The sequence below is a fragment of the Gopherus evgoodei genome, chromosome 18, assembly GCF_007399415.2.
Source record: "Gopherus evgoodei ecotype Sinaloan lineage chromosome 18, rGopEvg1_v1.p, whole genome shotgun sequence".
Classification (NCBI taxonomy): Eukaryota; Metazoa; Chordata; order Testudines; family Testudinidae; genus Gopherus; species Gopherus evgoodei.
In genome coordinates, this window is record NC_044339.1 from 11,706,797 (window position 1) to 11,721,865 (window position 15,069).

At 47.9% G+C, this 15,069-nt stretch overlaps 1 protein-coding gene across 6 annotated transcripts in view; it reads left to right on the forward strand.

Moving 5' to 3' along the window:
- The window catches only part of CASZ1 (castor zinc finger 1), a 266,726-nt gene that overhangs the window by 237,551 nt on the left and 14,106 nt on the right, over window positions 1–15,069 (forward strand). For all 6 annotated transcript variants that reach the window (XM_030537831.1, XM_030537834.1, XM_030537832.1 and 3 more), the window contains 5 exons: window positions 782–942; window positions 7,944–8,066; window positions 9,724–10,059; window positions 12,270–12,468; window positions 13,069–13,240. In XM_030537831.1, the coding sequence (XP_030393691.1) occupies window positions 782–942; window positions 7,944–8,066; window positions 9,724–10,059; window positions 12,270–12,468; window positions 13,069–13,240 (991 nt within the window). The remainder of the gene's footprint in view (window positions 1–781; window positions 943–7,943; window positions 8,067–9,723; window positions 10,060–12,269; window positions 12,469–13,068; window positions 13,241–15,069) is intronic.

The window sequence follows — 15,069 nt, forward strand, 5'->3', positions numbered from 1 at the left end:
AGTAGGTGAGCAGGATTGAATTGTGGCATTACATTACATATTATTAGGAGATAAAGTTGACTGGCTAAGCATTATTAAGTAATTTCAGTTTTTCAGCTTATGTGTCTTTTTTTTGTACAACCTATGCCTGATCCCATCAGCACTCTGTACTGGAATCACTGAGAGTCTCTCTCTCTCTCTCTCTCAATACACACAAACATTCACACGTCCCTGTCTGTACATAAAACACAGAGGCTGAAATCATGACTCCACTGAGGTCATTAGGAGTTTTCCCCTAGACTTCAATGGAACTGGGATTTTATATAGCCTTTAAAGAAATATACCTTACAATCATTTTATAGGGCAGAGTGCCGTCCTGTGGTTAGAGCAGGATGGTTGGGAACCAGAATTTGTGTTTCCTTTACTGACTCTGCCACTATGGGGCTCAAGTCACTGAGGCACCAATTCTGTACTAGAAACACGGAGTCAAGAGTTTTCCTTTAGGCGCAGGGGTCCATCCACCTAGTTCTCAGTGCAGGGCCTATTTCTGCATCAATTTTCCCATCTGTAAAATGGGGATAACGCTTCCACACCAAGTGCTTTGAGAACCTCAAATAGAAGGTGCTGGAGAAGGGCAATGATGAGTTATTGATTTATTCTGTAGCCATGTGCAACCTGTGCAAACCTTTTGCCTGATCTTTCCTTCCAATCCTGAAAACGTGACTTTTCATGGTGTGCTTTTGAGTGGAGCCAGATTGGCCGGTGACCGGTATCTGATGCTGTGTCTATGTTCTTGCCACAGATGAACCAGTCCAATGCCAGCCTTGGCAGCCTGCCAAGCTTGAAGACAGAAGGAGATGGCAACCAGGCAGGGGCTGGTGAGCCAACGCAATACCTGGGCAAAGCAGTGAAGGCGCTTGTTCAGGAGAAACTCTCTGAGCCCTGGAAGATGTACTTGCGCAGGTAAGGGAAGCGGGAAATTATTTCCTGCACAAAGGGACCAACTCCTCCTGTAGCAAGTTTTAAGACCACTTACAGTCCCACCTGGATTCAATGCAGTCAATGATATTTGAATTTGAGGTCTTGATCCAGTGAGATGCTGAGTATCCCCTGCAATGCACTGAGCCCTCTCAATTTGCTTTGACTGCAGGGGAGAGAATTAGGTACTTAATATCTTGCAGGAGGTGCTCAGCACCTTGCAGGATTGGGCCACAAGTGTCCCTTGGGTGGTATCTTACAGCACAGACTCTCAGGTGGCAGGCACATTCATTCTGAAACTCTCCCCTGTATACCAGGCAGTGAATCCTACGGATATCCTGTAGCTGCGCGCTTCAGCAGTGAACCAGTGTTAGACCATGCACAGTTAATACATGGCGATCACAGTAGCCTTGAGGGTACTTGCTGTGGAATTAGCGCCTCTTGTCTGATTCTGTGAGTGGACTAGTGATACAAAGCAGGGAGCCCAGGGGGCACTGTGCAGACAATTGGTTCTTGCTCTGGGGGACTGTTTTTCTTGTCGACAAGGAGGCTTGCAGGGAAAATGGAACAGAACTCGCATAGAACTCACCCACACAGACACATGCACATACGTGCCCAGACTGACACGTGATTTGAGCACACATGGATATGCCCAAACAGACATGAATGGGTTTGTGCTCTGACAAAAACACACTTGACTACAAGTGCCTGTGAACATATTATAGGATTGTAAACACTGAAGATGAGAAAGATCTCTGAAGTCCAACTGCCTCTGCCAGTGCAAGCTCAATCCCTGCAGTCTGTTGCAAGTCTAGTTTTAACTATGCGAAGCAATGTAATTGTCTCCACGCCTCTTAGAGGATTATTTTACTACCTAATACATTTCACTGTCAGGATACTTTTTTTCTTGATATGCTGCCTGAATTTTCCCTTTCTTTATTTTGTTGCAATTCTCCTAATTATACCCCTTAAACCACAATAGTTAATTCCTTTTCCTGCCTGGAATTTACCCCCTTCAAATATTCACAGACTAGTAGCATATCATCATTTATCCAAGCTATAGCAATTTAGTTATTTGAATCTCACTTTGTAAATCAGTCCCTCCGGGCTCCTACTCGTTCCTTTGGTTTGGTTCCGTTTGTTGCTTCTCTCTGAACTCTTAGGTGGGGTTTGTTGCTTCTCTCTGAACTCTTAGGTGTCCAAAAATGGATCCCCTATTAGTGCCATCACACCATAAGGACTGTAAGGTTCCTGCTCTGTGTATGCAGCCCAAAACTGCACTGCCTTTTTTGTATCCATCTCACATTGCACACTTGTGTCACGTTTGTTGTGCACTGTGTCTCTGGGTCTCTCATTGCAACACTGCCTTCTAGGTTCCTCTCCTATTGAATATCCCCCCAGATGTATTAGTTGCATTTTTCCAAATATGAACCTCAATTTGTGATTTTTTCCCCCCCAGTCTCTCTAGGCCCCTTTGCATTATTTCTCTTCCCTTGCACTAGTGCTTCCAGCTACTCTGGTTAGTATCATCTGTGAATTTGTTAACATACTGTTTACTCCTTCTCCTAGATTACTAATGAAGATGTTAAATAAAATCAGACCTAACTTGACTCATCCTTGCAGCACTCATGAGATACCTACTTCCAGCCCAGTACATTGCAGTTTGTCATTACTCTTTGTTTATGGTCCTTCAGCCAGTTTTCAGGCCATGTGGCAGTGTTCACATCCAAGCCAATCTGAATTAATTTTAAGCATATGTGAGACTCTGTATCAAAATGCTTTACTAAAGTCCAAATATATTGCAGCCCTTCATCCACTAATTGTATAATTCTATCAAAAAAAGCAATTAAATTTGTTTGGCAAGATTTATTCTTTATAATCCCCATGCTGTTTATTGCTCATGGTTCCTTTATCCTCTAGATGTTTAATGATTTTCTCCCCTCTCTTAATATTTGTTCCATGACTTTACTGGGAAGAGACACTTAGACCAGAGGTACGATAATTGCCAGGATCACTCTTGTTTTTTCCTTAAAGAATACGTACCATATTTATTTTTTCTAGTCTTCTGGCACCTCCTCAGTTCTCTATGACTTCGATATCCGTAATCCAGTAAATTTCTGAGTTAATTCAAGCATGCTCTCAGATGAGAATCATCCAGACTGGCTGATTTATGCATATTTACATTTTCTAAGCATTCCTGTATCTGCTTTTCTGTAAGAGCTTCATTTCATCCTAACTATCTGCTTTGTCTTTATTTTTCATGTTAGAGGAAGATTTTAAAAGGCAGTTGAGTAGCGCATCCATTTTTGAGACATAACCCGCCATCCTCATTTTTTAATGGCTCTATTTTCTCCCTAAGTATGGTACCTCTTCTCCCTAATAAAATAACCCCTTTAGTTTACATTAACTTGTGCTGTTATTGCTCCTCTTATCAGGGCCTCACTCTCTCTTATCTTCTCCCCGCAAGCTTTAACGGACCCCATGTATTCTGGATCCCCTGTCATTTTCCTTTCTCAATACAAACTTACTTTTGTTTCTTTTAACCTCAGATATTTAAGGCCCCACCTGGGACCACACAGGCTGCTGCTTGTTTTTGCTTTCCTGATCTTCAGAGGAATTGTAGTCTATCACACCTTAATTATGAAGATTCCCCAGTCCTTCCACACCCAGGGAGGTTTTAATACTTCCTGCTATTGCACCTTACTCACTAGGTTTTTTAAGTCCCTGCAATTTTGGAATTTGCTTTCTTGAAATCTCATACCCTTATGCTGCTATTCCTCACTATGGTGAATCGAAGCAGCTCATAGTCACTGGTACTGGGTTCCCCTATTATTCTTGCCTTCTTGATTAGTTCCACCCTGGTGGCAAGAGGCAGCTCCTGCATGGCTTCTCTTCTGGTTGGAGCCTCCCACTTTCTGCATCAGAAAGCTGTTTCTTCTTCCAGTGATTGCTCGTGTCCATTCAACTTAGGTGTGTGTGCTTGCCACATGCACCAGCGCTGGAAGTTTTTCCCTCAGCAGTATCTGTAGGGGACTAGCTCTGGTGCCCGCTGGAGTGGCATGCATATGCCGCAGCATATAGGGCACCACTGGCCCCTTCAACCCTCAGTTCCGTCTTGCTGCCAGTGACGGTGCATGGGACTGGTGCTGCTTCAGCTAGAGCTGTTGCTTTTCATTCGTTTAAATTCATTTGCCTTGCAAATATTACTGTATATAGTTCCCCTCTAGTTTACTTCAACCTATTTGTTAAGTTTGAGGCTTAGTAGGTCCCTAAAGGGACTTTGCGTCAGGATGGGGCATGCGCCGGTCCCCAGGCCTTAAACCCTGCGATCGCTGTAAAAGGCCCATGCCTATTAGTGAGCCACAGAATAGTTGTTTATGGTGCTTGGGCAAAAGTCACATTAGTGATATATGTGCAAAATCTGCAAGTCCTTCAAGCCCAGGACAAAGAAGGGTTGTGACATTCGTTTGAAGGCGCTCCTCATGGAGTTTGCCCTTACCCCAATGCCGGAGCAGTGGTCCGATTTGGCACTGAGCACCGTGACCTTGGTGCGCAGCGCCCCGCCTGTCTATGAGCCAGCACCGGACCCCTTCCATGGCTCCAACCAAGAAACCCAGGAAGACGGGGCGAGGAAGGTCTCCAGCTTCCCGCAAGGGAAAGGATAAGTCTGAGGTGCCCCAAGGCCCTGTCTCGGGCACCTCCTCACCCCCTTCAGGATACTGGGCCCCAGCTCAGGTCGAGCGGTGTAGCCTAGCCCATCCCAGCCAGCTACTCCAGATAGCAGTGGAGGTTCTCATCAGCTCCAAGTGCCATCCACACTGGAGGCCCTCCAAGCGACGCAAGACATTATGTCCCTCCCAGTACCACCCACTCTGTCCCCTGCGGGGTCCCAGCCCGGGGTAAACCCGCATTCGGACAACCACAGTCTCCACCTTTCTGGCAGCACTCCCCATCGTGGGGCAGGTCCCGCCAACAGTCGCCCTCTCGCAGCCGACACGCTTCTGACCACAATAGGCAGAAGCTTCATAGCCCCATCTGGTCTCCGGACCTAGGACAAGGGCAGAGAGGCTCAAGGCAGGGCTCACTGGTGACCGGGTGCAGACCTCTGGAGGCACACGTCCCCCAGCAGAAGTTTTGGAGCTGGCACCCAGAATCTCCGCAGCACCGGTACGGCTCCAGGGACAGTTGAGGGACCAACGGTACCGTTCTCTGGACTGTCACCAATCTCACACTGTGTGTGGCTACATCATGACGCCAAGCCCGCTCTAGTTCCCGATCTTGCTCCACATCCCAGTACCCCTCGTTAAGCATGAGGCGTAGATTGCCAGCCTGGGGCCATTGCAGATCCGCTGATCGCCACTGGCAGATCACCTAAGCAAGGACTTCTTCTCTCACCATGAGTACGTGCTTCACCCGGAGGTAGCCGGCATGATCTTCCAGAGGTGGGGAACTCCCCAAGTGGATTTGTTCTCCACCAGGCAGAACAGAAGGTGCCACAGGTTTTGCTCCAGACGGGGTCTGGGCAAGGGCTCCCTCTCTGACACCTTCCTCCTTCCATGGGCAGGAAACCTGATGTACTCATTCCCTTTGATTCCACTCATCAGCAAAGTCCTAGCGAAAAATCAAGAGGGACAAGGCACAGGTTATCATGATCACCCTAGCGTGGCCTCGCCAGCATTGGTTCAGGATGCTATCAAATTTGTCAGCGATCCCTTCCTGGCCCCTGCCGAACCAACTGGACCTGCTGTCACAGGATCATGGCTGACTCTTGCACACCAACCTGGCGTCCCTCCACCTCACGGCATGAATGTTGCTTGGCTGAACCTAGATGAACGGGCCTGTTTGGACGGGGTCCAGAAGGTCCTCCTTGAGAGTAGAAAGCCCTCAACTAGGCAGACCTACCTGGCAAAGTGGACATTTGGGGCATTCTTCGGTGCAATCCATCTTGGACTACCTGCTTCATTTAAAGAACCAAGGCTTGGCGCACTCTATCTGGGTACACCTGGCGGCCAGGTCGGCCTTTCATCCACCAATCCAGGGGCAGACTGTGTTCTCCCATGACATGACGGTCAGGTTCTTTAGAGGCCTCGAGAGGCTCTTCCCTCAAGTCCAGTCCCTGGTTCCTCAGTGAGATCTCAGCTTGGTTCTGTCCAGGCTCATGGGTCTGCCCTTTGAGCCTTTGGCCTCATGCTCCCTCTCACCTATCATGGAAGGTAGTTTCCCCATGACGGTGATGTCAGCGAGGCAAGTCTCCAAGCTGCGAGCCCTGACCTCAGAATCACCATAAAACAGTCTTCTGTAAGGAAAAGGTCCAGCTCTGGCCCCACCCGGCCATCCTTCCCAAGGTGGTGTCCACTTTCCACATGAGCCAGGGCATCTTTCTTCTGATCTTCTACCCTAAACTCCATGAGACCAGTGAAGAGAGGCACCTTCACACTATGAACATAAGATGGGCTCTGGCTTTCTACCTAGATTGGACAAAACTCTTCTGTAAATTGACTCAGCATTCTGTCTCTGCTGATAGGATGAAGGGCCTCACAGTGTCCACACAAAGGATTTCTAACTGGATCACCTCTTGCATTAGGACCTGCTATGAGTTAGCGGGAGTCCCTCTGCTGCTGATCATCAGAGCCCATTCGACTAGAACGCAGGCATCCTTGGCCGCCTTCCTGGCACGTTTTGATCCAGGACATCTGTAAAGCCATGATGTGGTCCTTGGTGCACATGTTCACAGCCCACTACGCTATCGTGCAGCAGGCCAAAGACGATGCTGGGTTCGGCAGAGCTGTGTTGCAATCTACATGTCCGTGAACTCCTTATCTGCCTCCAGGAGTACTGCTGGGAGCCACCTAAGTTGAACAGACATGAGCAATCACTCGAAGAAGAAAAGACAGTTACCTTTTCTGTAACCGGTGTCCTTCGAGATGTATTGCTCATTTAACAACCTGCCCTCCTTCTCCACTGTTGGAGTTTCCAGCAAGAAGGAACTGAGGGTGGAGGGGGCCACTCCATATGTCCACATGCCACATACGGATACTGCTGAGGGAAAAACTTCTGGGGCTGGTGCATGTGGTAAGCACACACACCTAAGTTTGAATGGACATGAGCAACACATCTCAAAGAGCACATTACCATAAATGGTAACTGTCTCTTCCTGTGTAATTTTGGAACTTTCTGATGATGCCTGTTGAGCTGTATTTGTTACATAGTAGACATCTGAGAAGTTACAATCCCCCTCAAAGGTGCTATGCTGTGGTTTCAAGTAGAGATGTGGAAAAGCCAGGACATTTGGCTCTAGATTCAACCCTTTCCCAAGCCCTTCACTGCCTTCCGAGTCAGAGGGTGTGGCTTTGGACCCACCTCAAGTTTCAAGTCTCATTGGAATTGGCCAGAGTTACTCATTCTCACTGTCTTCCTGTCTTGTTAGTCTTTGGTTTGTACTTCTTGTGTTCTCAGACCCTGACCTCTGGCTTCACCCCCACATTTCTTCCTTTTTTGGCACTCCCAGTGCCATTCTAGCTGAGAGAATCATCCCATTCGGTTTGAGTGGTGCTCCCTAGGTCAGAATCCCCTTCCATTTGCATCTTCTTTCTTGCTCCCCAGGCCCATTGCTTCTGTGCACAGATGCTTTAGAACTTTACTACTCTTCATCGTTTGTTTCAGGAAAACTCCACAGCCTGCTCCTATTGAAGTGAATGCTAGTTTTGCCATTGACTTCAACAGGAGAGAGTTAAGACTCCCAATTTGTATGTTGAGGTACATGCCAGGTTCTTGTAATTGAGCAATAGTGCCAGAGATATCCTTTGCGCGCGCACACACAGAGTGACATCAGAGCTGTGGCCTGTCCAGCTCCTCGGATTTAGGAAATTAAAAAGAAAAGTTTTGATGCTAGAAACTCATGCCAATTTGTTTCCCCACAATTCCCTTCAAATGATGCTGCCACCAAAGGGCTCTTCGTAAGTTATGTGCTTGTCTCCTTTGGCCAGGTTTGGTACCAAGGATTTCTGTGACGCCCACTGCGACTTCCTCCATAAAGTGCATTTTCACTGCGTGGTGGAGGAATGTGGTGCCCTCTTCAGCACCTTGGATGGGGCCATCAAACATGCCAAGTAAGTTGAGGTTCAAGAATCCAGAGACATGCTCCAGGGAAACCCAAAGGTCACACAGTGTACGCAGCCTGGGTCAGGGCTGGGGGGTTCCTTCTGTAACTGCCTTTATGAGTGGGGCTGTGGGTTTGCATGTTGGCTGAGAGGGCAGCAGCTGGAGTATCCACAGGCCTGTTTTAAACATATCCGGCTGAATTGCCTGCAGAATAGCTGGGCATGCTCTTTAATTTTCAGTGACTCACAATAAGTGTGCACCGGCATTGTGCTCAGCCTTTGGCAAATGGGTGTCTCTTGTTTGCAGTGTCAGCAGGACTGAGAAGTGGCCAGTCCGGTTTTCCCCTAAACTGCCCAGGAGACTGTGCACCAGGAACGCAGCTTCCCAGCATTGTAGAATTGTGCAATAGGAATTATCAACATAGGAAAGACAGATGGGAGCACCGTTAAAAACCTGCTATTCACTGCCCCGGCACCTTTCTTGGAGTGGTGTTGGCAGCGCTGCAGTCACTGCAGAGTAGCAAACGTTGCATTTTTAATGGTGCCCACTGTATTTGTCTCTGCAAATCCCGTTTAACAAGCACCTTCCCTGATTACCCAACACAGGAGAGAAGTTGCTTTCTAGGTCCCTATTTCTATGGCTCTGTTTGCTTTAAATATCTTCTCTGTGATGTAGGCAGGGGGCTTGGAGCTAAGGATTCAGCCAGCCCAGCCCTAGCATCCCTCTCAGCATGGGCAATATAGCCTATAGCCCTTCTTGTCACCCTCAGAGTACTTTGGAGAGCAGTGGATGGGCAAGACTGAGGAAGCCAAAAAGTACTCGCATATGGGCCAGATCTTGAAGTCTATACCGCACCCAGAACTCCAGCTGACTCCAGTGTGAGTCTTGCATAAAGAAGGACTTTGGGATTTGACCCCATTGTTGCTACAATGAGAGCAGCGAAGGAAGGATTGGCCCCAAGTTCCGTCTGCAGTATCTGGAGGCAGAGAGATTAGAAAGTCTAAGAGATATTTTCTACCTCAACTTCCAAGGGCCACTTACAGCAGTCCCTACTCAAGCACAGTTCTTATTGAAGTCAATGGAAGATTTGCCCAAGTAAGGACTGAGCCAGGACTTCAGGGTGTGGCCATATGACTGTGGAAGTCTGGATAGTTTTAAATGGAAGGAAACTCAGAGAAAACAGAGCTGGAAAGACCTGAGAGGCCATCGATGCTATCCAGGGCAGGATTGTTTCCTGTTGCATTTCCACTGCTTTTTTCAGCCTGTATACCAGTGTCCCAAGCAGTGGGGTTCCCATGCCTTCACAGACTCCTGGCTCTCACAGCAGGAAGATTTTAGACCTAAATGGCTCACCTCAATTTTAGCCCGTTGCTCCTAGCTACACCCTCATGTGCCTCCTTAAATAATTCCTCTCCCTGTTTGTGACCAGATCCTGGGGGGGACCTAAAGTCCATGGGAGCTGGGGCTGCTAAACAGCTGTCCTGCACATCTCAAAATTTGGGTCAGGGTTTACACCTGTCATGTACTCTGAGCTTGTCTTCATGTTCCCCTGAACCTTGGTCACCACTTAGGCAGCCTCTCCATAATCTGCTCTTTTTTAAGTCAAGGACTCAGCAGCGCGTGCTTGCTCTCTCTAATGTGAACGGTTGTCTCTTCTCATTGCAGTTTTCACTTCCGAACAGAGGGTGGAGCTGTGAAAGGAAGCTCTGAGTCTCCCTTCCCAAGTGCTGCAGAGACCAAGACTTCCTTGGCCCTCTCATCGCCATCCACTACTTCCATCACTGTGGCAAGCGCTCCCACCCTGGATGTGCCCACTCCGAGCCCAGCGACTGTGCCCTCTGCTCCCACATTGCTAGCTTGGAAGCAGCTGGCTTCCACCATACCCCAGATGCCTCAGATCCCAGCATTGGTGCCTAACCTGGCAACTTCACCCTTGGCAACAACTTCCCTAGAGAACGCTAAGCCTCAGGTCAAACCCGGATTCCTTCAGTTCCAGGAGAAGTGAGTTCCTTGGGTAACAAGGGGATGATTTCTTGGCTGCCCCAGGAGCCTCCATGTGCCCTCTTCAGCCCCAAGAGAGTAGACAGAGGCTTCTTCCTCCCCACTTCACCTCTGTTCAAAGCTTGATCAACCACTCTGTCTGTCCACCTGAGGCTTTCACCCTGCGGCTGGGTGAGAGACAGATCCAATGAGAGGCAATTTATTCCGTTCCCCAGGGTGCTCTCAGCACTTCCACCCCTCCCCCAATCTTGCAGAAAAGCAATGATCCCAAATGTTTGAACATGTTTGGGAATCCTTTTAGATAAAGTCGGGGCGGGGGGGGAGAGGTAAATCTGCTGACATGTCTCAGTTTTGCTGTACCTCCAGGGGTGTGAAAGCAAAGGTACTGGGCTTTGCATTGTGATTGAGGCCAAATGGTATGGGTCAGAGCACTGCAAATCCTTCAGAAAGAAACCCTGGTTGCCTGGTTCCAGGCTTTGTTGCAAAGCTAGACTCAGGCAATGTTTGCAAAAAGTTTGGTGAAACTGGTCTGGGTTTGAGGCTAAGCTGAACCAGGTTTGGCATGAGTCTGGGCAAAATTGGGCCAATATGTGATGAAAACTAGGAAAAATTTAGTGAGTGATTTCTTTGACCTGAAACAAGGTGAAACTTGCCGTTTCCAGCTATGTTTCACTCAAAGCAAGGACTGATGTCTGCAAAGCTAACTAGGAATGGGTTGTACAGACCCCTGGGAAGAAAATTGCTCTCGGCTCTGCCCACAGTAACACCTGCTGCCTCTTTGTTAGAATGTCAAATCTATATCTTGGACTATGCAGCGCATCTTCCTTTTCTCACTAAAAAGGATAAACTGGAAAAAAAGAAAGTGCTCAGACTCTCTGATCAAACCAGGAATGGGGGGAGGGGAGCAGATACCATCACTTCCTGCCTTGGAAGAGCTTTGGCATCCCAGCTGGGCTGCTGTGAAAAGGTAGTAGGTCTCCTGAAGTGCTTTGCTCCCATTTGCAGTGTTATTTGCTGTTATTTACAAGGTAATTCAGGGGCTAAGCATTTGCCTAAGTGCAGCTGTAAAAAAACACCACCGCTTAGCACCTTGCTAGAGTTTTCTGCTTTGAAGTCTTTTGTAAACATTCATTAAGCTTCATAACACTCCTGGGAAGCAGGCAAGAGTCTCCATTTTACAGATGGGGAAAAAGAGGCAGAGAGGTTAAGTGACTTGCCCAGGGTCAATGAAAGAGTCTGAGTCGCATCTGGGATTAGAACACTGCAGCTTCTGGCTCTCCATCATGTGCTTAGGCTGGTAGGCCATGTCTCTCTGGGCTAGTAATTGACCCACTTATGTCTTCTTTCAAGCAAGCTTACTACAGGAAGCTCCTGTAGCACGGCAGATAGCACTGGGAACTGTGACTTGAATGCACAAGACAAGTGTTTGGCCATCTTATATACTAAGCCCTAGAAATTCCCCTGAGTCTATATTTACATGGCCTTACAGTTTGAACTATGGGGATATGAATCGCCACATGAACACACGTGCTGCGTTGCAACTCCACCGTGTGGACATTGCTTGTGCAACCTAAAAGGTACCTAGTTCGCAGTGACAATGACATAGTCCTCTTTAAACAAGTATCTTTTCGTTTGTGCCTGCAGCATTCACCTGGGGGAGTAACAACACAGCTAGTGTGCACTGCAATTCACATCCCACAGTCTGAACTGTGGGGCAGTGGAGACAAGCCCTTAGAGTTCACAAACTGCAGCCGTAAAACAATGGAACAAGACTTCCCTGGGAGAGGCATCAAGGCCATTTAGGTCATCAAATAAATCAAGGTTGCACTAGTTTCTTAGCCGAGGGTTATCTTGGCAATTTGCAACGTGCAGCCCAAGTGCTTCACCTAATCTGTGCAAAAAATGGAGCTAAGCACAGCTTTCTTCATCCATTAACAGGAAGAATATGGGGTCAACAGGTCCCAGGTCCCAGCATGCAGTGCTCCATCTTCACACACTCCTGTCAAGAGCATGCACTGCCTGCTGGGGCTGATCATGTCTGCAGGCTGCAGCTCCATGTTAATGAGGCTGGCCATGGGAGCTCTGTGGGCCACACGTGGCCCATAGGCTGCACTTGGGCTACCCCTCAATTAAATGAGTGAATGTTGGGAAAGAAGCCAAGGTGTGAGGGAAGAAATGAGGATGATGTCTGGATTTTGGCTGTGTTCCAGTGACCCCTGTCTGGCAACGGACTGCAAGTATGCCAACAAGTTCCACTTCCATTGTCTCTTCGGGAACTGCAAGTACGTGTGCAAAACCTCTGGCAAAGCAGAGTCCCACTGCCTGGACCACATCAACCCCAACAACAACCTGGTGAATGTGCGAGACCAGTTTGCTTACTACTCACTGCAATGTCTCTGTCCAAACCAGGTAAGGGTAATCCAAGAAGAGTGCCCATGGAGAAAAGGAAAAGGTAAAAGCCTGGCAAAGACAGGAAAACAAACTGGGGCCAAGTCATCCCTAATGTGACTCTGCTGAACCACTGAATGAATCTGGCCTCTGATGCACAGAGCTATTTGAAGGGGATAAACTAGAGAGAGCAAGACTTGGGAAATTGGCTCCAGACCAAAATATAGGCAGTTTGTATTTGTTCAGAGTGGGGGTGTGGGAAGGTGTTGATTTTGGACCATTTTTAGTGTAAACGCCAGGTAAGGCAAGGAAATTGTTTGGGTGGGAGAGGAAATGAAACAAAGGCAAATGGAGGCTGAGTATGGGCAAAGGGTGCCTGTTAGTGGACTAGTTTCCCAAGGGAAATGGTAGAAGTCCTATGGTTTGAAAATAAATGTCCAGATGAAGGGCAAATGTACTGTGCCCCTTGAAGAATGGACAGTGTGTGACATGCAAGTGGAGGTCTTGCCCTCCTGTGACATTAACAGCTCTGTGACCTTCAGAGAGAAAGCAAGTTGAAGCAGGCAACTGAGAGCATGGTTGTTAAGTCTAAAACAACTTGTCTCATTGGTTCCTCTACAGCACTGTGAATTCAGGATGCGGGGCCATTACCATTGTCTTCGGCCTGGCTGCTACTTTGTGACCAACATCACCACCAAACTGCCCTGGCATGTGAAGAAACATGAGAAGGCAGAGCGAAGAGCAGCCAATGGTTTCAAGTACTTCACCAAACGGGAAGAGTGCGGCAGGCTAGGTAAACCCACCCTATTCATCCTGTAACCAAGCCATGGGCTACAGTGCTTGACAGCTCAGGCTGATAGCAGACTCAGTCTCTGGGTTGCTTTCTCAGTCTAAGGGGTGTAGCCATTCTCCCGATACACTAGAGACTCCAGTCATTATAAACCTTCCTTTGACAATATTTTTCATATTCTCTCTCTGGGCAGAGGCACCAGTAGTTTAGCTTACGGGACCATTTGACCCTATCTCATCTTTGAAGAACGGAAGTGAAATTTTCCCTCAATGTTTATAGTTGTAGTACTTCTACATCCTCTATCAATGATGTATTTTAGATCACGTGACCCTGTCTTGGCCAATTTGGAGTAGGGTAGCCCAAATAGGTATAAAAACGACCCATTTAGGCTTTTCCATCCCCAAATGGCCACCTAGTCAGTTCACTCCTGTGAGTTTATTTGTAGTAAGTGTTCGTTTATATGATTCTGAACAGGAGTGGGCCTTAACGCACTTGACACAGAGATTGATTAGATAAGAATTATCATCCCCATTTTACAGGTGCACAGAGGTTGATTTTTCCACAGTCATTTTGTAAGTTTTAATAGCAAAATCAGGAACAGAACCCAGTAATCTTGTCTCCCAGGCCCTAGCTCTAACCATTACAGAACACTGCCTTCTGGAGCCAGGAACAGAAGCCAGGCGTAATGGCACCCAGACCCTATCTAAACTGTAGACCGCACTGCTTCACTATAGCTGATGCAGAAACTGACAGATGTCAAAGATACAAAGAGTTAAAGGGAGACACAGCAGCCCCCACACTCGGCACATGGCGAGGCACAACCCCTAACTTCTCCTCTAAGGTTCTCTTTGGTGCCTAAATATTGGAGTATATGAGATCCATTTCTGCCCTGGCTGGACAGGCTCCAGCTTGTATCCCCAGTGTTCTAATCAGGGGCCTGTGAGCTTAGATGCTATGGCCATCTCCACACTGGCAGGAGAGGGCTGGAAGGCCTCTTCATTCCTGCTCAAAGATGGCAGCCTGTAGTTCTAGTGGGAAATGCCTTTCCCCTTTCTTCTGGATGGAACGACCAGGCCTCTGGAGGAGCAACTTCTCCCTTTCTGATTTTTCGAGGCCTTTTCTCGCACCATGTGCTCTGCAGAATTTGCTGCTTGTTTTGGACTGGAGTGGGCTGGGCAGAGAATGTTTTCAGTCTAGGTGCAAGCAGAGAATGTGGGAAATGTTTCTGTTTTGATGACTGTTTCTCCCTCCTGTGAGAAGGAATTTTCACACCTGCCAATAGCTATTTTGCCTGATTCCAAGCAGTTTAAGATGAAACTCTTTGATGTGCATTGCCAGGACTGCATATCAAAAGCCAAAGGATAAATATTCCACCCCCCTGGCCTCTGCGGTAGCTTCTTTCAGTGCCAGCCTTCCACTGGAATGTCAGCTCATCAAAATATCTGATACAAGGCACGGTGCTGGGTGCCTTAGTTTGCCCCCTTGCTAGATTCGTCAGGTAGCACCAAAGCACTTAGGAAATATCGGTGCCTAAAAGCATCCAGCAAAAAGCAGGGGAAACAATTACCCCACAGAGAGCTTGCCGGAACCACAGTCCAGCCCACTAGATTAAGGGAATTCCTCACAGACAGTGCCCCAGAGCCTCCACCACACTGCATGGGACTCACATGCCCATTACTCGTTTTTGGCTTAAGGAAACCAGCCTGCCCGGTCAGCCCTGGTGGGAGGTTTGGCCTCAGCAGGGTAGCTCAGCCTCTTGTCCTTTCCTACTGCTCCCTGGGAACAGCTTACTCCAGAAGCAGTCAATTATTTTATGTCAAGGTGTAGGCAAG